The 27,382-nt window shown below is 42.9% G+C and overlaps 1 protein-coding gene across 1 annotated transcript in view; it reads left to right on the top strand.

Annotated features, from left to right (window-relative positions):
• HECTD4 (HECT domain E3 ubiquitin protein ligase 4) overlaps positions 1–27,382 on the top strand; it is a 155,387-nt gene that overhangs the window by 93,380 nt on the left and 34,625 nt on the right. Inside the window, 17 exon segments of the mRNA XM_023762698.1 lie at positions 201–481; positions 685–874; positions 4,465–4,546; positions 7,500–7,702; positions 8,528–8,663; positions 9,433–9,615; positions 10,134–10,298; positions 10,683–10,852; positions 11,697–11,812; positions 15,695–15,798; positions 17,797–17,958; positions 18,060–18,208; positions 18,688–18,767; positions 21,143–21,306; positions 21,994–22,231; positions 22,945–23,081; positions 23,509–23,635. Of these exon segments, the coding sequence (XP_023618466.1) occupies positions 201–481; positions 685–874; positions 4,465–4,546; positions 7,500–7,702; positions 8,528–8,663; positions 9,433–9,615; positions 10,134–10,298; positions 10,683–10,852; positions 11,697–11,812; positions 15,695–15,798; positions 17,797–17,958; positions 18,060–18,208; positions 18,688–18,767; positions 21,143–21,306; positions 21,994–22,231; positions 22,945–23,081; positions 23,509–23,635 (2,687 nt within the window).

Here is a 27,382-nt window from a genome sequence, read left to right as displayed (position 1 = left end):
TATTGGTGAATTATGAGCTTTCATCAGATAACTACAAAAAACCTCAATTCTTGACCATCAAAGCACAGTTCCAAATCCAGGTCTTCCTCATGAAATCTGAAGTGATCCATTGGTTTAACCTCAGGTAGGGACCTCTTGCTTCTGAATTTCTATAGATTAACATTCCCAGCATCATGTACCTTTTCTTCCTTCTTTTTCAGGAGTCACATAGGTAAAGCCATCCTAAGCCAGCCAGCTTGTGTGTCCAAACTCCTCTCCCTGCTGCTTGACCAACGCCCGTCTCCGAAGCTGGTCCTTATCATCCTTCAGCTGTGCCGGGCGGCACTCCCACTAATGAGCGTAGAAGACTGTGGGAACGTGGAGCTCCCACCATGGAGCTACTCTGTTCCCTCCCTAAACAGTGAGCAGGAGGATCCCAGTGACCCCGCATCTAAGATCGCCTCGTTGCTCTTAGCAAAGCTGGCAGATTACGTGGTCCCAGGTGAGCAACTTTGGGACGGGAAAGTTGGCACTGCCTTTGTGGACGCTCACACGAGCTTTCACTTGTCCACTGTGGCAACTGTGCTTTGTGATAAAAGAGATGAAGAAGGGGGAAGGGACACGGGGAGAAAGGGAGGAAGAGAGATTCCAAAACCAGTGTCCTCACTGCACAAACAACTTTGCAATTTTTCTGTTTGCTTAAAGGATGTCAGACAGTTCTTTCTCCAACCGCTTCTGAACCTGACACCACATTGACAAAAACCAGTCCCAAGAATTCCTTAAAAGGAGATAAAGATCCTGGAGAAGAGAGTGAAGCAGTGGATGGCAAGCTCTCTATCTTTATCCACAAGCGGGAGGACCAGTCATCCCATGAAGTTCTCCAGCCATTACTAAGGTAACAGAGATTTAATAGCTACACGTCATCAAGCACTAACCATGTCGCAGGCCCTGTGCTGAGTAAGCCCCTTACATATGTTAACTGTCTCAGCCCTCTTAGCAATTCTAAGACGTAATCACTGCTACTGTCATCCCTGTCATTACCCATGGAAAAACAGGCTGGGCTGAAAGGCAGACACAGGGTCTCTATTCACAACTTGACCACAGCTCAGTTCTATCTCTCCAAACCCAACAGAGCAAAAGCCCTGTTGACAATGTATTGTTTGTGTTCGATGGAGAATTTACTGTGTGACTTGGGCTTTGAGAAGGAATAATGCAAACAGTGTTATTGGCATCCTTCAGCCATCAGTAAATTTGAAGATGCCATTGACTGTGGGGTGGAGATGTAAGATAAACTTTTTTTAGGTTTTATTCATTGAAGTATGAATGGTATGATTGCTCAAAGAAGTAGAAATATGTCATTATTGTCCAATGACCACAAGCCTTTGGGGCCCTGTTAGTGGGATCCAGGACATCGGGAGGCCTGCCATAGAGCACAAGGGACTGTAGAGCAGGTGTTTATGTCTCCGGTGGAAGAGTCATAAACACCTGCTCTACATGATTTGGTGATGGTTTCATCTTCATAATTGGGTCCCTTGTCTGCCATCGTGGCAACTGAAAACACTAATGGGCTGCTGGCATAAATTAAGCAGGTTCAAGGCAGGTCAGTGCTTATGAAGAAATATCTAAGAAACATCTTGGGCGTTGCAAAACGTCACAGTGTAAGATTGGTGGCAGAGGAAGCTGAATTATTAAAAAGGAAGATCCAGGGGAGAAACCAAGATGGCGGCATAGGTAAACCCCTGAAATTGCTGCCTCACACAACAAATTCTAAATACAACTAAAAGACACGGACATCATCCAGAACCACAGGAAGGCTAGCTGAGTGGAAAGTCTACAACTAGAAGGAAAGAGAAAAGCACACTGAGACTCAGAGGAGTGCGGAAGTAAAGTGCAGAGGTATGGAGGCGCATGCGGAAAGGGGCTGGCAACTGAGGACATGGTTGTCTTTTTCAATCAGGAGGGAGTCACAAGCTCCCCACTGCTCTGAACGCCAGTTCCGGGTGAGTCTCTGGGGACCCAGACTCATATGGGGAGAAACTGGACTGTCTAGCAGTGGGCGGAAACTCGAGGGGCGGCTTTCTCTCAGAGGGCTTTGCAGCGATTACCACGGGACACAGAGACCCGAGACCCTCTTAGGGGCAGGACTGAGGATCAGCCATAGCTTGGTTTGGCTCTGCCCTGTTGATTCCCTGAGACCCCGCCCCACCCCAAGCTGTGGGCAGAGGCTTTTGCATATGAATGACTTGGCCCTTTGCAATCTACAATTACCTAACAAACTGCAACTGGGTCAGAGAGTCCCAGAACATCCAAAAGAAGGTCCAAGGCCCCACAGCAGCTTGCATTGCTTCACAGCTGGGCCTCATCTGGGCACCTCCAAACCCCAAACAAAGAAGAGGAATCTGCAGATCTCTCCATAGCTCCTGCTGGGTAGCCTCAGGCAGAGGCTAAATTAGCACCTCCTTAGAGATCCAAGAGCCAGTGTACCCAGTAGTCAGAATGGACCATCCAGATTACAACTCCTCAGATCCATAAGGGACACACTCGGGGCAGACTCAGTGAGCACCAAAGCCCCACTGAAGCAAGTCTTGCCCCATAAGGGTGTCTTCAGCACAGAAGTTCTCCCACTGTAGACATAGCTGATTCTCACAGCCAATTGGCCTGGAGGTCAATTCCTCCCAGTTTTATCTACAACAGTCAAGGCTTAACTACAAGATTGTGCACACAGCCCACAAAGGGGTGAACCAAGAGTGTCCACCTCAGGTAATTGGGGAGGCTGAGCCACTGGGCCCTATAGGACACCTAGCACACAAAGCCACTCTATCAACACAGGGAAGCAGCCAAAATGTGGAGACAAAGAAACAGGTCACAAATGACAGAAATGGAGGAAAGCAAACTACTGGATATAGAGTTCAAAACCACGGTTATAAGGTTTTTCAAGAATTTTCTAGAACCCGCCGATAAATTCAGTGAGACCCTCAATAAGTCTAGTGAGACCCTCAAGGATATGTAAAAGGACCAACTAGAAATTAAGCATACACTGACTGAAATAAAGAATATTATACAAAGTTCCAACAGCAGACTAGAGGATCGCAAGAATCAAGTCAAAGCTTTGAAGTACAAAAAAGTAAAAAACACCCAACCGGAAAAGCAAAAAGAAAAAAGAATCCAAAAATATGAAGATAGTGTAAGGAGCCTCTGGGACAACTTCAAGCGATCCAACATCCGAATAATGAGGGTGCCAGAAGAAGAGAGAGAGCAAGATATTGAAAACCTATTTGAAGAAATAATGACAGAAAACTTCCCCTACCTGGTGAAAGAAATAGACTTACAAGTCCAGGAAGTGCAGAGCACCCCAAACAATAGGAATCCAAAGAGGACCACACCAAGACACATCATAATTAAAATGCCAAGAGCAAAAGACAAAGAGAGAATCTTAAAAGCAGCAAGAGAAAAACAGTTAGTTACCTACAAGGGAGTACCCATACGATTGTCAGTTGATTTCTCAACAGAAACTATGCAGGCCAGAAGGGAGTGGCAAGAAATATTCAAAGTGATGAATACCAAGAACCTACAACCAAGATTACTTTACCCAGCAAAGCTATCATTCAGAATTGAAGGTCAGATAAAGAGCTTCACAGATAAGAAAAAGCTAAAGGAGTTCATCACCACCAAACCAGTATTATATGAAATGCTGAAAGGTATTCTTTAAGAAGAGGAAGAAGAAGAAAAAGGTAAAGATAAAAATTATGAACAACAAATACATATCTATCAACAAGTGAATCTAAAAATCAAGTGAATAAAAAATCTGATGAACAGAATAAACTGGTGAATATAATAGAATCAGGGGCATAGAAAGGGAGTGAACTAACAATTCTCGGGGGGAAAGGGGTTGGGGGGTGTGGGAAGAGACTGGACAAAAATAGTACACCTATGGATGAGAACAGTGGGAGGGGGGTAAGGGCAGAGGGTGGGGTGGGAACCGGGTGGAGAGGAGCTATGGGGGGAAAAAAGAGGAACAGCTGTAATAATCTGAACAATAAAGATTTAAAACAAAAACAAACAAAAAAACAAAACAAACAAACAAAAAAAGGGAGATCCAGTCATTCACATCAAGGCATTGAATTCATGCTTTTATTAAAATTCCCCTCACTTGGGGATTCAGGTCAGTTACTGAGTGTCTCCTGTGTGCTCGGCCTTCTTTATTGTAGATTCAGACTCTCAATTTCATTCAGCCCTTTAGTCTGTACATCATTTTCACATAGGTTTTTAATTATCCTTAAACTCTAAAAACAACTGTTGTTTTAATTCCTTAAAGTCTATAATTAAGCAACATAAGATCATGTCCTTTTGGAAAAATTGAGTCTTAACAGTGCATTTTAAAAACCAGTAATGGTGGCCTGACCATTGCTGGATGGCCCCACAGTATGCAGCCCCACCTTTGACTGAGCCGGTAATATTGGTGCCTCTCTCTCCTCCCCTTTTCAGTAGCTCAGAAGGACGGCCCTTCCGACTTGGTACTGGTGCCAACATGGAGAAGGTTGTGAAAATGGATCGAGACATGACCAAGGTAACCCTAATATGCAGACACCTGCTCTGAGAAGACACAAAATTAAAGCACATTTGCTGTGCTTCAGGTTTTCACAAGACTTTTTTTTTTAATTTAAGTTCCCACAAAGAGGCAGGGTGAGAAATTGAAGTCCATGGCTTAACTGAGGCCATTTTAAAGAGAAGTAGTCAAAACCAATTTGTCACCCTGACCGGTTTGGCTCAGTGGATAGAGCGTCAGCCTGGGGACTGAAGGGTCCCAAGTTCAATTCCAGTCAAGGGCATGTACCTTGGTTGCGGGCACATCCCCAGTAGGGGGTGTGCAGGAGGCAGCTGATCGATTTTTCTCTCTCATCGATGTTTCTAACTCTCTATCCCTTCCCCTTCCTCTCTGTAAAAAATCAATAAAATATATATTTTTAAAAATACCAATTTGTCATTAATGTTAAAATGTAAAAGAGAACCCTTGGTTTTGACCTACAAATTTTTCTTAGCTCTGTTAAAAAAGTTTTACAGCCTAAAAATACTTTAAAAGTGATAATAGATGAATAGCCCATCAAAATATAAAAATATGCCCAGGCTCACAAATCACATCCTCCTATATAATAAAAGGCTAATATGCAAATTAACCGAATCACAGAACGACTGGTTGCTATGATTCTCAGTGACCACCAGGGGACAGATGCTCAATGCAGGAGCTGTCCCCTGGTGATCAATGTGCTCCCGCAGGGGGAGCACTGCTCAGCCAGAAGTCCTGAGCCGGGCTCACAACTGGCAAGTGCAGCGGTGGTGGCGGGAGCCTCTCCTGCCTCCACAGCAGTGCTAAGGATGTCTGACTGACTGAGCAGTCGGGCATCCCCCAAGGGCTCCCAGACTGTGAGAGGGCACAGGCTGGGCTGAGGGCACGTGCACCCTTCCCTCCCAGTGCACGAATTTCATGCATTGGACCTCTAGTAATCCTATATAATAAAAGGGAAACATGTAAATTGACTGTTCCTCTGCTACGCTCACCAGCCAATCAGGAGTGAGTATGCAAATTAACCCAACAAAGATAGGTTAATTTGCATACACAGGCGCCAGGTGGAGAGCAGAGCTGGAGAGCTGGCGGCTTGGGGGGATGTGGCTCCCTCAGTCGCTCCCCCCAAGCCGCCAGGCGAAGAGCAGAGAGGGAGAACTGGCGCTTGGAGGACTTGGCAGAGTGGGAGGCCATGGGATGGAGACAGAGCAGGAAGGGAAAACTAAGAGTGTGGAGAGCACCAGGAATTCTGGGGATAGTAGTTCTGGTGGCAGCCCCAGGACCGGAAGCAGAAGTCCAGAGCGCAGAGAGCACCAGGAATGCTGGGAATCATAGTTCTGGTGGCAAACAGGTCTCCTAGACACTAGAGCAGTGGTTCTCAACCTGTGGGTCACGACCCCTTTGGGGGTCAAACGACCCTTTCACAGGGGTCACCTAAGACCATCAGAAAACACATATATAATTACATATTGTTTTTGTGATTAATCACTATGCTTTAATTATGTTCAATTTGTAACAATGAAAATACATCCTGCATATCAGATATTTACATTACGATTCATAACAGTAGCAACATTACAGTTATGAAGTAGCAACGAAAATAATTTTATGGCTGGGGGTCACCACAACATGAGGAACTGTATTAAAGGGTCGCGGCATTAGGAAGGTTGAGAACCACTGCACTAGAGCAAAGTGAGCCTAGAGCAAGTTACTGTTGCGGTGGGGGATGGAGGGAAAGCAAAGGTGAGAGACATAAGTAAAATCAGAGTGTCTAGGAAAAATTAAAGGGAAGATATCCTAAAACTTCTAGGAAATCTCCACCAATGAAGCAAAGAAAGAAAAAATGCCTCTATTATTCTGTGAGCAACAAACCAAACTGAGTTGGGGTCACAGACAGTTCACTCATATGATTGCAAAGACAGAAACTCCTGGATTGGAGAGGGTGCAGGTCGGGCTGAGGGACCCACACACCCCCCAGTGCACGAATGTCATGCACCGGGGCTCTAGTCTAGTATATTAATAAAGGAAAGGAATAAAAACAGTAATGTGTCATTTTCGCCTGGCAGATGGGAAAGTTAAGAAAGTTGGATAATGCCCAGTATTGTCAAGGTGAGGATACAAAGGCATTTTCCAGTATCCAGAGAGAACCATGCTCTTCACAGTTCCGTTTGTAAATAACAAATAGGATCTGTGTACACATACATATGGGATTGGTTGAAGACATTGTTATATGTCAATTATACCTCAATTCTTTAAATTTTTTTAATATATATTTTATTGATTTTTTTACAGAGAGGAAGGGAGAGGGATAGAGAGTTAGAAACATCGATGAGAGAGAAACATTGATCAGCTGCCTCCCGCACACCCCCTACTGGGGATGGGCCTGCAACCAAGGTACATGCCCTTGACCGGAATCGAACCTGGGCCCCTTCAGTCCGCAGGCCGACGCTCTATCCACTGAGCCAAACCGGTTTCGGCCATGATGTTTTGATAACTCAGCGGTCGCCAACCTTTCAGACTTCATGGACCACCAGTGGTCTGCAGACCACTGGTTGACAACCACTGCTTTAAATTATAAAAATTTTAAAAATTGTTATATTTATATGATAAAATACAGTACAACTCTCAAAAAGAGTCAGATAACTCTTTATACCAATACAGGAACATATTCATGATGTTTTGATAACTGATAGAAATAAGTGGAAAAACTGCATGTAGAGTGATCCATGATAATGTAAGTGAGAATGTGCATGGAAAACATCTAGAAGACTCACAGTTTTCTCTGTCTAGGTGAGGACACAGGATGTTTTGGGGAATTTCCCTTCCTCTGCACAATGTTAATATGTGAAGTTTTGGAAACAAGTCTGGGTTGGTTTGGTAGCTGGGGACACAGATTTCACAGAGTTTAGTGATGAGAGGAGTGACATGGATCTCGAGAGCGTCTTCCAATGCCCTGCAGGGTGGCTGCTGCGAGGTGGTCACAGAGGAGGCCGCAGCTGCTCTCCGGAAAGCAACCAAGTGGGCACAGTCAGGCCTCATCGTCAGTGTTGGGCCACCTGTGGAATCGGTCAACCCAGAGACTGTGAGTGGACTGTCCACGGGTGACAAAAAGAAAACTGCCCAGACCTCCATTTGCCGAGAGAGGAACTCTGAACTTGCGAGGTAAGTCCTTCCATAGGTCGAGCCTGTCCACTCTCTTTTCACATTTACTTTGTGATGGGTTTGTTTTTAGGGTTTTAATTTTATATCACCCATTGACCTGCTGGAAATGGGGACTGGGGGCTTAAAATACCCACCTGAGGTTGTGATGGACAAACAGGGAGGCACTCCTGGCTGAGAGGACACCTATAACCAGAGGCTTGTTGTTGTTTTCATATGTTTTTACTTATTTTAGAGAGAGAGGAAGGGAGGGGAGGAAGAGAGAGAGAAACATCAATCGGCTGCCTCCCATACTCACCCTGACCTGGGGTTGAATCCGAAACCTGGGTATGTGCCCCGACCGGGAATCAAACCGGCGACCTTTTGGTGCACAGGATGATGCTCGACCAACTGAGCCTTACCAGCCAGGGCACATTTATTTTTTTCAGAGGCTTGTTGTTCTGAGAAAGGCCACAACCACAAACACTAGCTACAGTTTTTTGAGTGTTAGTGAACTCTGGCCTTGCTGCCTTTACTTCTTCCAAACAATCCTTCCCACCATCCCCGCTGTGCACATGAGCTTCTTTCTGGGAGAGGAGTGGGTGAATGCATTTGCCAGGTGTTCCATGCTTGTGAGCAGTGCAGGTACAGTTGGTCTCCTCGATCCTACGATCCTACGGCTTGCACCATCAAAATCGGAGGTTCATCGTTTCAGAGGAGTCTTAGTTACCGAAAAGATTTCTTCCTAATGATAACTTAGCTTCTTCTCAGTCAGTGAATTCTGACACCAACACTAAAAGCCACTTCTTGGCACTGGGCACTGACAGTGTTCCCTATTGGCACTTGCAGGACCGACCCCGTCCGACCCTTCATCAGTGGGCATGTGGCAAACAGCATGGCTGCGGAAGTGATCGCCCTGCTGCATAGCTTGCTAATGGCACCTGAATCAAATGCCGCTCAGATATGGACCACAACGGCAGAAAAGGTCAGTGCGGTGTTGCTGCTGAACTAAGGAGACTAGGGTTCTTTTTGAATCATGCCTAGCAAGGAACATTTTTAGGAAAGCGAGAGTTCCCGTATTGGCCAGTTATACTTGTTCCCTGTTTTCCCCCTCAAATTTGCTTTGATTTAGTAGTTTCAGCTCTGTTCACCAGTTCTAATCTTACAGAAAACAGGACAGAATTCTCAGGGAAAGAATGGCACCCCTTGATTCTCCTTCTTGCTTGTGTTTGAGTGGTGCCGACATTAGGACATCGTGCAGCCTTGTTTATTGCATTTATGAAGGTACTTGCTAAGTCTTACGGTGGCCCCTGTGTGATTTACACTCCCTGAGTGTTCTGTTAGTAATGCATCATGACCAATGCAGCTAGAGATCTGTGATCAGTTCCCCTTTCCCATGGTCATTCTTCAAGTGACTCTATGTACCATGTCCTAAAGGTAGTTGGGTGTGAGATGTAGGGAGTATGCTCTGACGGTTTTCCTTCAGATAAATGTTTGCTTTATTTTAGGGGTTTTATTAATACAGTGTTTGTTTCTCCCCTATTTTGAGGTTGTGTATTTCCAGTCTGTCCAACTACCGAAGGCAAATATGACAGGAATGTCAGGGGTCTTACCTAATAGTTATTTCATCCCTCCCATACCCACAGTTACTTCAGTACATGAAACCCAGTCACTGTTGTAGACACTTCATCACCCTTTGTATCAAAATGACCAAAGCTCCAGCTCCTCCTACATGGACTGCTTCTTATATTTAGGTTCTGTCTCGTGCACTGATGTACATTCCACAACTGGGGAAATATGCAGAAAGCATTCTGGAAAATGGAAGCAGTAGTGGTAGAAAACTCGCCAAACTTCAGAGAATTGCCCGCCAGGCCGTCGCCGCACTGTGTGCACTTGGAGGCTTTAAAGAGACAATCAAGATAGGGTCCGAGGTTCAGGTAACCAGCCACCATTTCCCCATATCATTGTTTTCCTCTGCATATAAGCATCCATTGATTAATTGACTATCTGTACCGACAAGTGTTGTCCACCTGTTGGATAAAATCCTTGGTCCTTCAAGCTAAATAAGGAATCTGAGAAATGCATTCTAATTCACACTGTGTTGCAGACTGAATATTAAAATATTACTGTATATTGTTAACTGTGATACTATAATACTTATGTCCTGTGGTATCTTCAGTATCGGCAGTATTTTAGAATTGAAATTTTGGTATTTAATTGAGATTAAATCATACTGTGACCACCTTGACATAAAATTTTAGGGCCTATTATTTTAACTCATGTTCAGGACTTAGTATTATAATAAACTGCTGATATTATATGATATCAGCATTATAATCAACTGTTACTGTAATGCCCTAATGACAGCTGTGAATTTACTCTTCCCACTTGTCACATGTAGAGTTACTTCCACTGTCGGAACTGGTAGGTGGTGCTGATCCATCTGTGTCTCTAGGTTTTAGGCAGAGGAATATCAGGAAGCATCGGAGTAGTGGCTTCTATCAATGAACAGGAAGGTATAGCTACAGTCAGATTCCCACCCATAGACTGTAGAAAGACTTCGCAAGCATCAGACACACTGACTATTCCATTGTCTAGACTTTGTGTTCCAAGATCAGAGGTAAGGTGATTTTTAAATGCATTACAAAATGTCACTGCAAATGGTAACCGCACTATAATGAATAATGTGCACAGTACAAAAGCACAAATACTTGATTATCTTGAGTTTTACTCGTGATGTGTATTTATATATTGGGGATAATTATTTAATAGTCACATTGTGTGAAATTTGTTAACTTGATGCCAAAATTCAATTATTTAATTAGAAATATTTCATTGTGTTATATTTTTTATTATTTTGGTCTAGTTTGTAATTTTCTGTATGGTGATTTTATTTTTTTAACTGATATTTTGAGAATTAACTCCAGATAATAACACCCTCATTTCTTATAAACTAACTACTTGAATTTAACTTTCTGCCATGCCCCCCCACCACCACCATCAGGCATTGCCTCTTCATAAACTGTCCATTACTGAGAAGGTAGTACAGGCAGTCCAGTCCATGTTGCTTCCTCAGGAGGGAAGTCTCTCTATTCATACCTCACTTCCTGCAACAGGAGATGGGTCAGCTCCTGTGATGGCAGTCGTTCGGCTCCTGGCTGAAATAAGAACAAGGTGAGCACCCTCCAGAGATCCCCTAATATGCCAAGGTGGTGTAGGCTGCAGGGGCAGGGTCCTTGGTGAGCTCCTGCACTCTAGGCTTGGCGGGTCCCCAGTTTCTGCCCTTGAAATAAAGTTTAGCTGTTCCCTTGAGAAAATAAAAAATAATCAAAATGTGATATGTGAAATGAAGGCTCCACTGATTTGCTTTGGTAAAAGAACTTTGTTCTCTCATGGGAATTCCTCTGTCATTTTGCCTTTTTTAAATGGTACAGTCTACCTTAGTTCATATCTAGTTCATCATATCCAGACTGATAACGAGAAAGCTAGGGAATGCGCACAAGCGTTGGTGTTGGAAAGAAAAGCAGTCTTTTCCTGCAAATACATCTATTTACCATTAAGCAACAGAAACAAGTTTCGCTTTTGATAATGAGACTTCTCAGAAAGCTTTCATATGTACTTTGATTCAGGTGAGAGTCAGAAAAATACAGATATCCAAGCGTTTGGATTCCTCTTGTTCTCAGAACACTAAGGTTGCCCATGCAGCGCAGTTTAGGGAATGCTCTTTGGAGACAGCTCTGATTTCTCACCTGGCCCTTTGTGTCTCCATTTAATGGAGGTGACAACCATTTTCCCCTTTTCTGATTGTTCGTGCAGGGTCAGCAGTTACCATGTGGGAAAAGATAAATTACTTCTGTATTTCCAAACCAATCCAGCTCAGAAAAAAAGCAAGAGGAAGGGGGAGTTTGAACCTTGTTCTAAATTAGGGGACAAAATTGATTGAAATGTTTTTCACAGTTGACTTTTTAGAGAATGAACATTGATGACTTTGAAATATTGTAAATCTTTTAACATTAAGAGCATGCCTGGTCATGGCCCAGCTTTTAGAAGACAGCTTATTTTGTGAAGAATTCATACAACAGTGTCCAGCAGCTGTTGAAGTTCTTAACCTAGTAGCCCAGGAATGCAGTGCTGGTGAGTACCTGTTATGGAAAGTATCTTATCTTATTGAGTCTTGTCAGCACATTACAACTTGATAATGGAAATTAAACAGTTTTCATGCACACAACTGTCAAACAGTTGAATTCTACAGACAATACTTATCACAATTCACTTTCATCCCAGATCTAGAAATGGAAATAAAAAGCTTTCAGTGTATACCAAATAGGAAATCAGCATTTTTCAGTTTAACTTTAGGACCATGTCAAAGTGGTTTTTTTCTCCATTTATATGAATTCATTGCCTTAATTTCCCTACTAGAACTATTTATGAATGGTCCTTTGGGCTGCACATACTTTCTGACTGTTGTGATTGGCTACATGTGAATTCAAAATCAGGAGTTTGCACTAACATCCGTTTTTGTGTGTGTGTGTGTGTGTGTGTGTGTGTGTGTGTGTGTTTCTGAAACAGATACAAAAATAGGAAGGTTAATATAATGAACCCTCATGTTCTCATCACCTCATTTCAATAGTTATCACCTATAGCCAACCCTATTTCATCTATGCTGTACCCTCCTGATTGTTTTAAAGAAAATTCTTAGGTATTATTTTATCCATAAATATTTTAGTATGTATCTCTAAAAAAATAAGGACTCTTAAAAAAATAACCACTATACCATGATCACATCTAAAAAATTAACAGTAATTCTTTTATTAAATATCTAGTCAGTGTTCAACTTTTTAATTCTCTCAAAAAGTTATACTTGTTTTTACATATGTTTATTTGAATCAGGATTCAAGCAAAGTTTATATACTGTGCTTTATAGCTATGTCTTTTAAATTTCTTTTAAAATATTGATTCCCCTTAGTATCTTTTTTCCCCTTGCAATTTATTTGTTGAAAGGTTTCCCACAGTCTGGATTTTGCCGATTGTATCCTTGTGGTGTCATTTAATATGTCCTTTTGTCCTCAAATTTCCTGTAAATTGGTGGTTGGCCTGGGTGTTTTTAAGTGAAAGTTTATGCTTATCCCCAAGGATATAACTGGACCCTGTATGAAATTGTTCACAATTAGATTGGCATTCATTCCTCAGTTTTCTAGTGCTAGCATTCTCATGAACTATAAGGAAGAAATTAATCTTTAACTTCCTTAATAGTTCTTTTTATAGTTTTAGTTTATGCTTTTTTAGCCATTTTTATTCATATTATTTACTATTCCTCATTTCATTTGCTTTTTCAGTAACTCTCTAATCTTGTTTCTGTCCTTGAATTTTTGTCCTTTTTCACATTTGACTTTCATTGGTTTGTTCCTGGTTTTTAATTAGTCTTCGTTCTGTATCTGTTTTACTTCTCAAATCTCCTTCCTCTAATAAGCATAGTGCTTTGGAGCCAGGGACTATTGTTAAAACTCAGAGAGACCCTGAGAATAGAGAAGTAGAATAGAAGAAAGGAATTTGCTAGACTTCTTGGGTGAAATTACTTGTGACTAATTTTTGCCCATAATTTTGTGTTATACTAAATTTTAGGTACTTATTTCCCTGCCTCTCCTTTTTAACATTCTTGGTTTAGGTTGCATATAGGACATTTTTAAATGACTTTAGCAAGCATATAACTTGCTGAATTAATTGCTTGCTTTTCTATAGGGTTCTTTTTGAGTATCCTCTTTCATATATTTTATGAAATAAAGAGGTCTTATTCTGTGAAATTAACTTTGGAACTTAATGTACAGGCTAGAAAGTATAATAATTTAGAGCAGTGATCTCAAATGGTTTTACTAATAACCCACCTAACCTTTTTTTCCTGTGGAAAATAACTCTGTGGTAACAGAGGGTTGGAAAGAAACGTATGAGAAGTACTTATTAATTGCTACAAAAGAGAAAACTATTAGCTTATTGATTTATATTCTAAAATAGCACCCTATGTCTTAAAATATTAAGTTGCTGACTCCTTAGTCATTTACCTGTAAAAAACAACTCTTCCCACCCCCAGCATCTGGGTTACTTTGCAACACAATAAGGGATTCTCACATCCTACAAGGAGTCATAGACTGTGCTTAGAAGAAATGGTGTTTAATAAAGAGGATTCAAGGTGATGTGTAGAAGAGAAAATTCTTTGATTTTTATTTTTAACTAGAGGCCTGATGCATGAAATTCGTGCAAGGGGCTCGGCCCTTGCAGCCCCAGCTGCCTCACGGCCCTGGCTGCCTCACAGCCCCATAGCCCCCACCAACTGGTTGTTCCAGAAGGTCATTCTGGAAGTTCGTTCCACCTTCCGGTATAATTAGCATATGAGCTCTTTATTATATAGGATGTGTTGATATTTTTTATTTCATATATGAAAATGTTATAACATTTATAGGCAGTAATATATTGAGTCTCTAAAATGAAAAAAAGTTTAAATGAATTCCTTCTATTATTTTATTTCATCTGGGATGAATTAAGCAGCAGATTTGCCATTATAATATTAACTAAGTCATATCTAAATTGTATAGCTTCTTTGATCCAAGGAAGAGTATCTAATTCCATCTGATCTAGAAAGATAGCACTACAGAACTTTTTCCCATGAAGCAATATTCCTGAGAAGTTAACTTGATCCCTTGGTTGAAATAGCATAGGGAACAAATTTTAAAACTGAAAAAAAAAAGGCTTATAGAAACCAAAATAAGTCCTCAATTTTAATTTGTACTCTTACAGAAGCCAGAATCTCTCAGGTTCAGCTGTTTCCTCTTCTTCCTAATACACACATTCCCTGAGCCAGAGGTTTTTCTCAAACTTTGAAAGTTCATAGGAACCCTGGGAAGCATGTTAAAATGCTGTCCAAGCTCTAACCAAAAGTCGCAATTGTAAGTTGTGGATGGACCTCAGGCCTCGCTTGAATGAACAGTGCTCTGAATTCCTCTGACCCACAGGACCTGCCTCTCCTGTGCTGTCAGGCTTCTGTGTGGATAGTCCCTCCCTGAGACCCAGGCCTGGCAGCTTATCAAAAATAGCTGGACTCTATGACTAGTTTACATTTATGTAATGGACTCCATGAATCCTATAACTAAACAGTTTCCCTCTTTGACTTGTCCAGTGGGAAACAGATCTGGACGTGTGCCTTCCGGTGTAGATAAAGGACAGTGGGCACACACCTCGTGGCCTGGCCTCACTCCTGCCTCCACTTTGACCTTGTGTCTTGGCCTCAACTTTCCTTCCGCTTTCTAATCCGTATCATTGGATTGTGTTGGTGTCTGTAGCTGTGGTACAAGTCAATAAATCTTTCTTGCTATTGTAAACAATTCTGTGTTTTACTTTTAAAAAATATATATTTTATTGATTTTTTTTACAGAGAGGAAGGGATAGGGATAGAGAGTTAGAAACATCAATGAGAGAGAAACATCGATCAGCTGCCTCCTGCACGCCCCCTACTGGGGATGTGCCCACAATCAAGGTACATGCCCTTGACCAGAATCGAACCTGGGACCCTTCAGTCTGCAGGCCGACGTTCTATCCACTGAGCCAAACCGGTTAGGGCTGTGTTTTACTTTTATTGGACTATATTTTATTCTTCCTAAGACACCTTTTTTAAAAATTGAGGTATAATTCACATACCATATATTTTATCATTTAAAAGTATACAGTTCAATGGGTTTTAATATATTCACAGAGGTGTACCACCATTACCACTGTCTAATTACAGAACTTTTTCATCCTCCCTCCAAAAAGACCTTGTACCCATTAGGCAGTCATTCCTCATTATCCCACATTGCTCTGCTGCTAAGCTATGTGTACTAGACAAAGATGTCTCAGGCTATTTGCTCTTTTGTTAGGATTTGAATCATCTCTGCAAGCATTATTTTGCTTTGACCCTTCTCCAAAAGAGGTGGAGCGCTCTTGGGGGGTTGTAAGACTCATTTTCACTTATTCCATGTATTCCCTCAGGTGAGCGACTGGCAGTTGTGGAGGTGCAGTGTGAACGGCTGAGGATGCTCTACCGGGACTGTGCTAGGCCCCCACCACCGCCACTGCAGGCCGACCGGCGACAGGTGAGCCCTCTGCAGCACCACGCCTCCTGCCTGACTGCAGCACTGGACATTGAACAATGCCAACTAGCACTTCAATAGAATTTAGAATGAGCATTTGAAAGCCATTTGGAGGCATATATTCTGCAGGGACATACTATCATCTTTGAATGTCAAAGCATATTCTTTTGACATTCTGAATATGGATAAATTACAGTAGAGGAGCAGAGCTCATTAACTTGTACATTTTCATGTTATCAACAACAGAAAAAGAACACTTCTTCAAAAATGTTAGATCTGGCCCTGACCGGTTTGGCTCATTGGATAGAGCGTTGGCCTGCGGACTAAAGGGTCCCAGGTTCGATTCCGGTCAAGGGCATGCACCTTGGTTGCGGGCACATCCCCAGTAGGGGGTGTGCAGGAGGCAGCTGGTCGATGTTTCTCTCTCATCAATGTTTCTAACTCTCTATCCCTGTCCCTTCCTCTCTGTAAAAAAATCAATAAAATATATATATATTTTAAATGTTAGATCTGTAGTCAATCTCATAAAAATAAGACTATGTAGAGAGAGAATGAGAGCGATTAAAAAGCAGAACTTGCAAAATCTTAACAATTGCTATATCTGTGACTTTCTAGCAGCACTATTCTTATAGCCCAAAGATGGAAACAACCTAAATGTCCATCAACTAATGAATGAATGCATAAAATGTGATGTATCCATACAGTGGAATATTATGCAGCCTTAAAAAGTAATGCTGCAGTAATACATGCTATAATATGGGTAAACCTTGACATTATGCTAGACAAAAGAAGCCAATCACAAAAGACCACATTTATATGAAATGCCAAGAATAAGCAAATTCATAGACAAAGAAAGCAGATTGATGGTTGTCAGGGGCTTGGGGGAGGGTGGGATGGGGAGTGACTACAAATGGGCAAAGATTTTTTAAGAGGGATAAAAATTTTCTAAAAGTAAGTTGTAGTGGTGGTTGCACAACTCTGAATATCCTAAAAAACATTGAATTGTATACTTTAAATGGGTAAATTATATGTTATGTGAATTATATTTCAAAAAAATCAATGGATCTTAGTAAGAGTATATAAAAATTATAGTAGTATTGTGGGTGTGAAATTATTTCAAAATACAAAGTTTAAAAATATATATAAAGTAATGTCACCTGAAACCTCATCATCTCCAGTTGCCTATAATTCCTATTTAACAAAAATGGGCTTTCCATAGATGAGTACCTTTCCACATCAACCAATAAAAACTGAATAGTCCAGCATATACTTGTGCCTCAGTTTACTCACTCAAGCTCTTATTGTTGCAAATCTACATTGTTTCCAGTTTTCGCTCTAACAGAGATCTGAATGTCCTTGGGGCTCATCTTCACATGCATCTTTTAGTTCTTTCTTTAGAATAAAAGTGAAATGGAGGGATTTTTAAAAATATGCTTTCATCTGAGAGAGAAGCTTGGAATTCTATGCTTAGATATATTAAAAACTATGAAAGTAAAAAAATGAGGCAATTAACCTAACCAAGAAGAAAGGGAGTATAACCATAGAACTCCTTTTTTTTATTTGAGCTGAATATTAAGTCCTAGTGATATAAATTCTGATTACCGATTGAACCAAAATGTGTCCTATGACGGCACTGGGAGGATGAGGGGTGAGGACTGTGTACATGTATGTCAGGAGAAGTAGGTCAGTGGGAATTGAAACCTCTTTGTCATAATAGAGGATAAATGATGTCTTAACAGGATATTAAAAATAGTGTCATAAGCATAGAAGGAGAAAATAGAGGTAAGATCAGAATTAACAGTTAAAAGAGTTAAGAGTGATTATTTTGAGAGAGCAGGACTGGGCATAGGGAAGGAAACTGCCTTTTCTTAATAAAGAAAAGTTTCCTTTGGTAAAAAAAAAAAAAGATACGTTATTTAATTATTATTATTTTTCTTCTTTGAGAGAGTGAAAGGATTTGTATTTGCAATTCTATTGAATGAGAGTTTTTCCCCAATGCAGCCCAAAGAGATAACTTGGAGCGCCTCAAGAGTGTTCCCACCTGTTCGAGCCTGCATGTTCTCATCGCACCTTACTTCCGTCACCTTCCTGGCTGACCCCAGCGCTGGGGGCGGTCTGCCCCGGGGTACCTTTATCTACGCCACCTCACCACTGCCAGTTCAGGTGAGAAAACATATGACATACTGGCTTTTGCCTCTTTCTTTCAAATTTGAGAGAAAAAGCAAGTTCAGCTCTCTGACTGCCCGCTTCTGGTGTTTCTTCAGGCCCCATCTTTTTACTGGGAAATAGAAATTGTTTCCTATGGAGATACTGATGACGACACTGGACCAATAGTGTCCTTTGGGTTTGCTACAGAAGCAGAGAAGCGAGATGGGGCTTGGACCAATCCAGTGGGCACTTGTCTTTTCCACAAGTAAGTGGCTACTAGTGCTGTTATTTTAAAAAAAAAAAGTAGTGGGCCCTGACCGGTTTGGCTCAGTGGATAGAGCATCGGCCTGCAGACTGAGGGGTCCCGGGTTCGATTCCAGTCAAGAGCATGTACCTTTGTTGCGGGCACATCCCCAGTAGGGGGCGTGCAGGAGGCAGCTGATCGATGTTTCTCATTGATGTTTCTAACTCTCTATCCCTCTCCTTTCTTCTCTGTAAAAAATCAATTTAAAAAAAAGTAGTGGGTTGGGTGCTTTAATACTAAAGTAATATCATTTTAATCTCTAACCCCCATAATGTATAAAATACTGGTTGGAAATATGTTCATGTTGAGGGAAAGAGAATGGCTCCTAGGATTTCTCTACTAATTACTCTTATGCCACTGGACCCTTCCACCTGCTTGCTATTTCCCGCCCCCGTGTTGGCGGGTGAGCCTTGTCTCTGACTCCCCTTGTTTTTCCACAGCAACGGCCGGGCTGTGCACTACAATGGCTCCAGTTTATTGCAGTGGAAGAGCGTTCGCTTAGACGTGACTCTCTCTCCCGGTGAGTGCAGCAGGAGCTTTTTTTCCACTCTCTGTAGGTTGAAGTTAAATAAACTTAGCAACTGGAAACAGTCAATTTGTCTTTTAGTGAAAATGAAATACTTGTCATTGTTGTTCTCTAGTGTACACCAACCCTGTCATTTTATAAGGCCATTATCATCTAGAGCCTCCATTTGGTAACTTAGGAGTCACATTTACTTTTGTTCCTCCATTATGAGAAAATTCTGAGATTTCACTTCTCTCTGAAGTTTGGTCTTTCATCAGCTTGTTATTAATGAGCAGATAAATAGCTTCAGAAAAAGAGAACTTGCCCAGTTGGCATGGCTTAGTGGTTGAGCGTCAGCCAATGAACCAGGAGGTCACGGTTCGATTCCTGGTCAGGGCACATGTCTGGGTTGCAGGCTCAATCCCCAGTGTGGGGTGTGCAGGAGGCAGCCAATCAGTGATTCTCTGTCATCATTGATGTTTCTATTTCTCTTTTATTGACTGAAATCAATAAAATTATATATATATATATATATATATATATATATATATATATATATACACACACACACACACACACACACACACACACACACACACTAAAGGCCCGGTGCACAGATTCGTGCAGGGAGGGGGAGGGCTCCTCAACCTGACCTGCGCCCTTGCACAATCTGGGACCCCTCGGAGGATGTCCGACAGCCGGTTTAGGCCTGATCCCCGCAGGGGATCATAGCATCATAGCAACTGGTAGACTAGTCATTCTGGTCATTTTGGTCGTAAGGGTCACTTAGGCTTTTGTGTGTGTGTGTGTGTGTGTGTGTTGCGTGCGCACGCGTGTGTGTGTTTTAAAGGAGAACTCCACCACTAGCCATGAGGCATTTGTGAAATGTATTATACAGGAAATGTATACTTTGCTCTTGGTAACCTGAACATCTGGTCCAGTTTTAACAAATATTCTGCCCAGATGTTTCAGTCACATAGTCAATTCAATTAAAAACCAATCTTCCCCTCCCCCCCCCCTTTTTTACCTCCATGTAAGTAATAATCTTTGTAGTAGATGAATTGGGATCAGTCCTACCTGCTCCAGCAGGAGCAAAATATAGGCGTTCTCCTCACATTAGAAGCAGCCAAACATGTTGGCTATGTATTTTCAGACAGGACATCTTAGCATCATCTCTGATAAAACTGACTATTCCCTGACCACTGGAAAGCCAGTCCTAGTGTATCTAAAACATATGATGCCCTTTGATGAAAAATAGAATCACAGAACCTCAAGCACTTATTGGAGAGTTTGCAACAATAGATTAGTTAGAAAGCTCCTGTGCTAGCAGTTTCTCTGGAAGTGGGAGTGCGGATGTAGTGGACATGCTATCCCAGTATCCAGTCACCTCATGAGAAAACAACAGGGCTTCTATTATCTTAGCTTCCTGAAAAAATGCCTTAAATACATATAAGTAAGGGGCGCTTTAATGGTGTACCTTTAGGTTACATTGTGGGTTGAGTTTTAAATTATTTTAAGATCATCTCTTTTTTTTTTTTAATATATTTTATTGATTTTTTACAGAGAGGAAGGGAGAGGGATAGAGAGTTAGAAACATCGATGAGAGAGAAACATCGACCAGCTGCCTCCTGCACACCTCCTACTGGGGATGTGCCCGCAACCAAGGTACATGCCCTTGACCGGAATTGAACCTGGGACCTTTCAGTCCGCAGGCCGACACTCTATACACTGAGCCAAACCGGTTTGGCTTAAGATCATCTCTTAAATCTTCTATAAATTTATTAAGAAATTACCTTTTTACCTTTCTGCCATAAGTAATCTTCCACATATAAAAAGAAAAAAACTTACATTTCTCCATTTAAAAAACCCACCCGCTGTTTTCCATTTTTGTCTTGGCTGCCAGGAAAAGGCTAAATTTAATGTGTAATTGTGGTAGCTAACTTAACTCAGACACTAGGCGTTTTTCTTCTTCTAAACATTTTCTTTTTAAAATTGTTTATTTCTGCAATAACTTTGTTTCTGCTCTTTTGCCCAATACTGATCTAGAGATGTTAGAGAAATGCAGTATTTGATAATAATCCAGCAGTAAAGTTGGCTTTAGAGAGAAGGAAGTCTAGCTGTTGCCTCCCCTGGCATCTGAGGTGTAGTGAGTTGTGGTCCAGACAGTGTATTTCCATTACTGGCCTGTGAGGGGCTGAGAGCTGTAAGTTAGAATAGCATTGATGACTGCATGAAGCATCATGTATTTTTCACATGTAACCAATGGCATAAATAAGTAAAACAAAGATAGTCACTGATACATGGCCTTGTCACACTGGTTGCAATTCGGAAGTTTTTTTTTAATAGTAAGAGGGGGAAACATGTTGCTTCCTTCCTGTTTTCTGCCACAGGTGATGTGGCAGGAATTGGCTGGGAGAGAACAGAGGGGACTCCACCTCCTCCGGGGCAGCCAGCCAAGGGCCGGGTGTACTTCACATACTGTGGGCAGCGCCTCTCGCCTTATCTCGAGGACGTCTCTGGTGGCATGTGGCCTGTGGTTCACATTCAGAAAAAGGTAGGTTATCTTGTTGGGAAGGAAAACAAATTCTGCTAGTAATTTGGATGATGCTCAACCACATTGGAGGGGAAAATCTACTTTACCGAGTCCACAGATTCAAATGGTAATCTCATCTGGAAACTGCCTCACAGCCATGTCCAGAAAGAATGTCTAATCTGGGCACCCGTGGCCACCAGGCAAGCTGCCACATAGACTGATCATCACAGTGCACTTGCAAATTGTAGACTTTGTGAAAGCAATGCCAAGCAAACCCGATCGTGTCTCCATTACCCTGGGGAAGTGATGTTTGAGCCAGGTCTAGAATATTTACTGGTCTTACTGGGCAAAATTGGAAGAAAGTATGTTCCAGGTGAAGGGAACAGCAAATGCAGTGACATCAAGTAGAAGGGAACGTGTTAGAAACAAGAAAGGTCACTGTATGTAGCAAAGAGCGTGAGAGTGCAAGATGAGGGTAGGCAGGGCTGGCTTCCTCAGAGCTTTAGTGCCAGTGTACACAGTTATACCAGCCCCTTGGCCTAGCTTTACGTGCTGTCCCATAGCTGGGGCCATTCTTATGGTTTGACATTTAGTGAGGGTCACCTCACTAACGTATTTAACCTCACCCTGTATTTAACATCTCATGGTGTTAAAAATAAATAAATAAGCCTAAGTCCTTTTAAGTCCTTTATTTGCTTTCCATTCCAGAACACCAAGACTCGAGCTAACTTTGGCTCCCGCCCATTCGCCTATGCCGAAGGGCAGGCCCACCGCAATGCTGCTGACCTGTGCACTGACCTGGCAGAGGAGATCAGTGCTAACTTCGAGGCCCTGCCCTTTGCCATGGCATCTGACAGTGATAACGATGCTGGCACCAGTGTTGCATCAGACCCAGGCACTCATGGGCCACCGTGCAGGATTGCCGCTGTGGCCACCCCTCAGCAGCGTAAGCCAGCTCCTCCCAGGGCCCCACTGCATTCTGGGGATGCAAATGCTGTTCTGGTACCCGTGGGAATGGGGTAACTGGCCCAATGAAAGGAAATGGGGATAAGGAGGAAGCAAGGCAGACTTGAAAGTAGAACCCTCCCCCCCATATATAGGAAACTTACCACCACTCAGTGTCACGTGGAATGTGGCCACGTGAAAGTGCAAGCCTGCAAGATTGTCCATTTTTATGAGATAAAAACCCCAGAATTTTTTATGACATCTCCTCATTTAAAAATGTTTATAATTTCTTTGAATTGTTTTAAATCTGAGGTCATCAAAGAATAAAAAACTGATTGTGGAAGCTTTCTATTATTTGAAAATTTTCATAATCAAACTGAATAAAACTGAGCTTTCTGAACTAAAGATGTCTGCAAGTCATATTAGGCCCTTAGGATACTGGTTTGCAAACTGTCTTAAGTATCTGTTTAATTTTTATAATGATGAACTTTTCAGATTCTTCCCTGGGTTGAATTATACCCATTAAACCTATCCCAGGACTCAGGGTAATTATAAATAATTAGTTATTTCTTGGCTCTGCACTTGAAAATCTCTACAAATACTAGGAGTCTTTCTATCACATACATTAAGAGAATCCGGTTTGTCCACGGTGAGAAGTGCATGATTTCCAGCCTGCTCTTGCCTAGAACTCACTGCCATTATGCTTTGTTACAGAATATGACAGTGACACGTCCTGCCATTACAAAGTAGAGCTCAGCTATGAGAATTTCATCACCTCTGGCCCAGACCCCCATCCGCCTCCCATTGCAGATGATGAAAGTGATGACGATGACGATGATGACATCCCGCAGGTAAGAGACCTGCAGCATCCACTTAGCTCGCTAGTGCCCAGGACAAGCCATGAGGAATGATTTTGATCTGAACGTACAAGACTGGAACTGTTACACTTTGAATGATGTCATTGGGTTTCATCAGTGCCTTTGCAGTGTTTGTTTTTCTAAACTACACATCAATAGCAATACCTATTGGGCTCTTTTGCCCAATACTGATCTAGAGATGTTAGAGAAATGAAGTATTTGATAATAATCCAGCAGTAAAGTTGGCTTTAGAGAAAAGGAAGTCTAGCTGTTGCCTCCCCTGGCATCTGAGGTGTAGTGAGTTGTGGTCCACACAGTGTGTTTCCATTACTGGCCTGTGAGGGGGTGAGAGCTGTAAGTGAGAGCAGGACTGATGACTGCATGAAACATTCTCTCTGATCATGAGTTTGCCTTCCTCCAGGAGGACCACTATGCCCTGCTGGTGAAAGCGTGGGAGACCAAGGTGTTCCCTACTATCCGAAGACGCTTCCGCAATGAAGCAGAGCGGAAGTCGGGCCTGGACCAGATCAAGGGTGCTCTACAACTAGGTCAGTGCTTTACGTTCTCCTATGGCGTTCAGTTCTTGATTTGAAGAGATGTGTTTAGGTGACACTCAGGATGTAAATCAGGAAAGAGGATTCATCTAAATGTGGGCTGGACCTAACAGTGTCTTCTCTCTGTACCTTTACTGAGCTCTGTGGCCCTGACTTTCATTGCCAGGGTTTTCTCTCCTTGTCATTTTAACTCGGTGTTTTTCAGTTTATGGACTACTGAGGTGAAGTGGCATGGTTATACCAGGAAGCTGCCTGTCCTGATGGGCAATAGCTTGGGCTCTGAAGTCACAGCTGTGCTATTTACCAGATGTGTGACCTTGGGAAGGTTACGTAACCTTTCTGAACTTTCCTTACCTTTAAAATGGAGTCAGTAATAATAACCACCTCACATGTATATGAGAAAGAAGTGAGTTACTACAGATAAAGTTCCTAAAAACAGTGCCTAGCACATAGTAAGTATTCCGTTAATATAGTTCTATATGTCACAGTGATTCATGATGGTAAGATTTTTTTCTCCCCCTGGCTACGACTTCTCCAGCAAAGAATGATACAGGGTGTGACCCCAGACAATGGATCATTACTGAATCTTAAGTACTTTTCCTCATTTTGTGAAACACATGCTTTTTGAGATGCAAAAATGCCTTTTCCCATCAGGCATCACTGTCCTCCTGTGGAACATTGGTTTGGTTTTCTGTCGTCATTGTGGCCAAGATGGCATAAAAAGTTTAGTTATTGTCCCCATGTTAGCAATCTTTCTCCTCTTTTGTCCTGAGATTAGGACCAAATAAAAAGAAAAGCCACCAAAAGACTTTTATTTTTCTTGGAACTTCTATGCTAAGTCCCTGAGTCCCAGTGATAGATGAGTAATTCCTTTTTCTCATTGGTGCCAGGACTTATCAGAAAGAGTGTGTGTGTGTGTGTGTGTGTGTGTGTGTGTGTGTTTCCATGTTTCTACCCCAAAGCTTAGACCATGACAGTGGAATGATCTTATTTAGACATAACCTGTGAGAATATTCATGCATCTTGTGACATAGTGTGAATGCTTCCTGCTCTTATTAGAGCCCTACTTCAGCTGCCGACCTAAATTCCAGGACAGATTCGTTATATTCTTCTCTTTTCTTCCGTATTAAGCGTTTTGGGCAGAGGGAGCACCATTAGAAAGATCCTCGGGTGGGAGGGAGCATGGGAGGGAACAGCAATAAGGCCGAGCCCAAGGAGCCAAAGAGGACAAGGTGAGGGAGGAGCAGCAGGAAATGAGCGAGAGGGAGCAGGGGGCAGTGTCGGCCTTGGCAAAGACTGCGGATTTGATTCTGTGTCAAATGGGAAGCCATTGAGGGTGGTAAGCAAAGGAGCAACATAATCTGATATAGTAGGTCCTACAGATAAAAAGATAATTTATTATTCCTCATTCATTCTCAGTATCTGAACGAAACACCATATCTGTGTTATATCAACCACAGAACAGATCTTATCTTGCTTTCAGAGGACTTTCACTCAATAAAGGTCATGCCAGATTCCCTCCTGGCAGCCTTGAAGCAGCAGTGCCAGCCATCGGTTTTCCCATGAGGAGGGCTTTGTTTCAGTTGCCTTTTTATTGTCATTGATTCATTCACATGTCTGTCCATGCATGCATGTGCCTCCTGGTGCTGGGCCCTGTGCTAGGGAATAAAGAATCCTCTGTGAACAAGATTGAGACGGTCCCTTCTCTCAGAGCTTACATCCTTGTGGAAACAAAGTAATGAAACAACAAACTGCGTTGTCATAAGGACAGATCAGGAAGCCACAGCATAGGTGCAGAGGGCAGCCCAGTCCAGCATGGCTCCTCTACCAACACGGGGTTTATTTAAGCTGAGACCTGGAGCTAATTGGGCAACCGCAGGGTTAAGTTTAGAAAAATGAAGCACAATATGTTCAGGAAGCCTGGTGCTTCTTACTGTTTGGGGAGAGAGGAAAAAGGGGGGGAGAGACTTTACAGTATGTACAGGATCTTTTTAATTTTTTTTTTTACCATTTGTTCCTGGACAAATGTCTGTAGCCAAGTGTGCCTTTTCCTCCTCTGCTCCCAGTTCAGAAGGAAAGTATAGACAGCACGGCAGAAAATGTGATCATCCAAGGGCGGCTGCTGGACCAGAGCCAGACCAGTGACTCCTGGCCTTGTGACTCACCCGAAGTGCCTCTGGGCCCTTATACATCTTGCTCAAGCATTCTCTTGGGATCCATCCGTATGACCATGGCCAACCAGCTGAACTATATTAATTTAAACTTAAAACATTTACCTTCCAAATACAACAGCCTTCAATATAGCAGTGGCAAAAAACCGAAGGAGGATGGGGAGGATAGGGAGATGGCTCATGGTGCCCAAAAGACCCCCTCTGAGAGGGTGAACCCATGGGAGGTTAATGAAATCATCTCCTTGTTATTGTCGTTTCATTTGGCCTTCTCCCCAGTCCCCGGATTCCTGTTTGGTAGACAGCAGAGTCTTTTTTCTCCTACCTTCTATTCCTTTGGAAAATGTGACAAAGGTTATTTTTCCATAATCTTCTAATATTAGGCCCATTTCTTGTTTATATTGTCTGATATGTCTTTCTCTAAGCATCTTTCTCTAATTTCAGCCCCCTTTTAAAGTGTGCTCAGAAAATGGTGCACCTTTTCTTTATAGCAAGGCCAACAAGTAAAGGAATGGTAGATACATGTGATGGCGATAAGGCTTATTTAAAAGCAGAAGCTGTCAGCACCCACTCTTTCACCCACAACCTCTCGAGCAGTGTGGGAGCTAAGGCGGCTACAGCAAAGGGATACCCCTGTCCCCACCCCTGTCCTCCCTACAGTGTGATTGTCTTCAGGGCTCTGGTCATTTATTTACTTGGTTTATTAATTAACTAGAGGCCCAGTGCATGAATTCATGCACCAGTGGGGTCCCTCCACCTGGCCTGCGGGATTGGCTGAAACTGGCTCTCTGACATCCCCCGAGGGGTCCCGGATTGTGAGAGGGCGTAAGCCAGGCCAAGGGACCCCACTGGTGTACAATTGGGGCCGGGGAAGGATGCAGGAGGTTGGCCAGCTGGGGAGGGACTGCGGGAGGGCTCCAGGGCATGTCCAGCCCATCTCGCTCAGTCCCGATTGGCTGGACCCCAGCAGCAAGCTAACCTACCAGTCAGAGCATCTGCCCCCTGGTGGCCAGTGCACATCATAGCGAGCAGTTGAGCGGCCTTAGCATATCATTAGCATATTACACTTTGATTGGCTGAATAGCTGACCGGACACTTAGCATATTAGGCTTTTATTATATACTAGAGGCCCGGTGCACAAAAATTTGTGCACTCGGGGGGGAAGGGGGGGGTCCCTCAGCCCGGCCTGTGCCCTCTCGCAGTCTGGGACCCCTCGGGAGATAACGACCTGCTGGCTTAGGCCTGCTCCCGGGTGGCAAAGGGCAGGCCCAATCCCTAGGTGCAGCCCCTGGTCGGGCTCAGAGCAGGGCTGATTGGGGAGTTGGGGCGCCGCCCCCTGTCATGCACAGAGCAGGGCGGATTGGGAGGTTGCGATGCCACCCTCAGTCACGCTCAGGGTAGGGCCGATTGGGGGATTGGGGCACCGCCCCGTCACACTCAAGGCAGGGTCGATGGGGAGGTTGCAGCGCCACCCCCTGTCACGCACAGAACAGGGCCAATCAGGGGGTTGGGGCGCTGCCCCTGTTATGCACAGAGCAGGCCCATCAGGGGTTGAGAGCTCCCCCTGTCACTC

This window comes from Myotis lucifugus, unplaced genomic scaffold, assembly GCF_000147115.1.
Source record: "Myotis lucifugus unplaced genomic scaffold, Myoluc2.0 scaffold_256, whole genome shotgun sequence".
Lineage (NCBI taxonomy): Eukaryota > Metazoa > Chordata > Mammalia > Chiroptera > Vespertilionidae > Myotis > Myotis lucifugus.
Note: the sequence above shows the minus strand (reverse complement) of the source record. Positions and strands in the feature narration are given on the sequence as shown.